Here is a 3,403-nt window from a genome sequence, read left to right as displayed (position 1 = left end):
TGCTGAACCAAATTGAAATGTTAGTTGCAAAGACGGGATTTCCTCGACATACAATACCAGCAGGAAAAATCAGTCTAAAGGGTGCCTGAAGCACGTAATGATTTGTAGTTTAAATCTAACCATGATGAGACCAGATGAGTAATTCATACAAAAGAAGTAGCACTTCCAGGAACAGGGAAGAGTGTTGACAATTTGAATACAAAAGTTCTCAACAAGCTAGCATATACCTTTTTTATATCTTGGTTTGGACTCCTGTTGGCAATCACTTCCCTTGTGTTTAAAAACCAAATCAACGAGGTTATTGTAAGTCCATGACTTTGTTTCCCTTACTTCAGACTCAAGAGAGGAGTATGCCCGCTCACAATTTTGAAGGAAATTCCCCTTTCCAAATGCGGTAATAACCACAGGATCGGTGTTCATTTCCACGGCTTTGTAAAAGAAGTCCATCCTTTTCCATGTTTCTAGAGTCCGAGTCCCATCAAAACCCATACCAATTGCATCAAACAGAATTCCAACAGTTACAATATCCGGTTCTACAGAATGAGTTAATTGGGAGAGAGAAATCCTCAAGTGCGTGAAATCTTTCATCTTCAAGTGAGTTAACAAGATAATATTTGCAAACGTAACATTCCACGGGATGTGTGCTCTTTCCATTTCTTGAATAACGAAATCCATACCTTTTCGACTAAAAAGAAAAGCATGCGAAAGAAGACGCAGACACCATAGAAGGTCGGTCTCACCAAATGTTGTAGACAGGTCAACTCCTAAGGTCTCTAATCTGGAGAACAAGTAATTGTCAATATATACCTCAGCCAGTTTCCTGATCAAATCCTCACCTAAAGGGGTTTTCGTTTTCAAAGTTCTCATGTAAAATTTCTCCATCTTGTCCAAGATCCCAAATCTTGCATAAGTCTCAAGCATCGCCACCAAAGTGGACGATTGCAAATACATTCTCTTCGAAATCATGGTGTGGTATACACTCTCCATTCTTTTGAGCAATCCACCTTTTGAAAACTTCCTCATGAGCAAATTATAAGTAATGTGGTCGGGTGGGCAGCCATTCAATTTCATCTTCTTTAAGCACAGTCCTATCTCATCATACATCTCGTATTTTGCATAAGCTTCAATAAGCCCTTCATAAGTATCAGTTTCTGGTACCACATTCTGTTCTCTCATCTCATTAAGGTAAACTAAAGCATCATCAAAATCCCCTTTCTGAGAAAACCCATGAATCATTGAATTGTAGACCTCAAGAGTAGGACTAAGACCGCAGCTCTTCATTTCTTCAAATGACAACACTGCTTCTTCCATCAGGCCCTCTTCACCTAGCATTTTAATTATCTTGCAGTAATTCAATTCATTAATTCGTGATTTCTCAATATTCTTCCACAGATCAAACACCTGTTCACAAGTTAAAAAGCCCTTCAATTTCAACTAAATTTAAACACTTCACAAACCATTATCATGCAACTCGATATTGAGCAAAAGCAGAATATCAATTATTTCGTAAAGACCCTAAGCCCTTTAGCAATTTAGACTCCTAAACATTAATTATATTTAACTTCCCAATCTAAATTCCTTTTTTTAGGGCTCATAAAAACAATGGTTTAATGGCACAAAAGAAAACAACAAAACCCAGTACAATGCTTGAAATACCATTCTTTTACTAGTGCCATAAAAAAAGGTAATATCATAATTTGATTTCCTGCCTTTTCTAGTCAGCCAAATGGAAGTTAAGTTTCCAACGGAATTCAAAACAAGATATATCATCTACAACCCCAAATCCAGTATCCAAATTGTGAAGTTCAGTAATATTATAATCTCAGAGAACATAACACAAACAGATAACTCCAAACCAAACCCAATAACCAAATTCGATTTCCGAGGAACATCTCAATAACCAAAGGAAACAAAAAAAATGTACGACCATAATTCGATTGAAAATCAATACCGGCCTAGAGTTGCTGGCCCAATTCAAGCCCAAGTCCAATATAAAGCCTTAGCGTTAGTGATTAAGTTTGGGTAATCTTGACAAATACCTCTTGAAAGTGCATGAGTCAGGATTTTTATCTTACTCTTGATTCATAACCTTTTTAGTCAAATAATTACACTAATAAAAGGGTATTCATCAAGAATAAAGAGTAAAAGTCCATACTCATGCACTCTCAATGGTAAATTCTCCATTTTTTCATTAAGTTTTGAAGCGTGTTGTGCACGCAGAGAAACTTCTAGGAACTTGCCTAAGCATTTTAGAAGCTCTCCAAGTGTCATTTATTCAATGGCTCATTTCAACTATAAATAGGCACTTTGGCTTCACCCAAGGCACGGCAAATTTGAAGAAAAATAATTAGTGAGTGGTGTGTGTGATAGTGTAGTGAGAGAGTGCTTGAGAAAAGTTCCAGTAGTATTTGCAGGTTTTTTTTTTTTTTTTTTTTTTTTTTAATATTTTGAGTGTTGTTTTTTTGAGTGCAATATAAGGTCTTGATGTACAAGTGTTTTTAATTTAATAAAAATATCTTTACTATCCTAGTCTTGTGTTCAACATCGATTTCCTGCATTTTCTAGTTAGTCAAATGAAGTTAAGTTTACATCGGAATTCAAGACCATCTATATAACCCCAAACCCAATAACCAAATTGTGAAGTTTAGTACTATTAGAATCTCAGAGAACATAAAACAAACAGATAGAGCGCAAAAACCAAGAAAAGCACCTGAACAATCTCCTTGGTTCTCGAACCATGTCTGAGGAATCTAACGACAGCCCAGAAATGCTCTTTACACCAATCCCCATCCTCTCTGAGCAATCTCATAGGGCACGAATCATTCTTGCTTAGCCTCTTGAGCAAAGTCTTGAACTTGCGGTGCTCATGGAATGTCTCCACGAGAAGGGTCGTGTGCTCTGTGGAACTGTTTTGTCCGGACAAAGAGGACCCCACCGAGAGACGCAGGGAAGAGAATAGTTTTGGTTTGTTCGGGATTGTTAAGGTTAGCGGAAAGAGGAAGCCATTGATGACGGGAGTGAAGCTTTTTCTGAGCGCTGTTTTGGTATGGCTGTGGTGGTTCAGTGTCCTTATACTCTCCATCTCGAACTTGTCATTCTCTTCCCATACGTAATATGCTTTGTGTTAGCTTGATTGGTGTTCTATGCGTGAAGAAGACAATTTAGGACTAATTTGTACTTAAATAATTTGTACCACAAAATATTTTGGAACAAGTACAAATTATTTTTTTTAAATAAATAATTTGGACTTAGATTACCAACAAATATTTTTTCTTTTTAATTGTCCCTATATTTTCGAAATGTAACATGATGCGAAACAAGCTACTATAAATGGGTTTCGGTCAATAAGGACCTATTTAGTAAGTATATTAATGTCATTATTTTAATTTTGTTACAGCGTTTT

At 36.5% G+C, this 3,403-nt stretch overlaps 1 protein-coding gene across 1 annotated transcript; it reads right to left on the bottom strand.

The window, feature by feature from the left end:
- Window positions 1–6: 6 nt before the first annotated feature.
- On the bottom strand, window positions 7–3,183 carry LOC21404605 (pentatricopeptide repeat-containing protein At4g14190, chloroplastic). Its single transcript, XM_024172773.1, has 2 exons — window positions 2,711–3,183; window positions 7–1,401 (listed from the first exon to the last, which is right to left on the bottom strand). Exons 1-2 carry the CDS (start codon window positions 3,080–3,082, stop codon window positions 217–219), a joined length of 1,557 nt encoding a protein of 518 aa, XP_024028541.1. The 5' UTR covers window positions 3,083–3,183; the 3' UTR covers window positions 7–216.
- Between the last annotated feature and the right edge of the window lie 220 nt (window positions 3,184–3,403).

Source organism: Morus notabilis, unplaced genomic scaffold (assembly GCF_000414095.1).
Source record: "Morus notabilis unplaced genomic scaffold, ASM41409v2 Scaffold63, whole genome shotgun sequence".
Lineage (NCBI taxonomy): Eukaryota > Viridiplantae > Streptophyta > Magnoliopsida > Rosales > Moraceae > Morus > Morus notabilis.
Note: the sequence above shows the minus strand (reverse complement) of the source record. Positions and strands in the feature narration are given on the sequence as shown.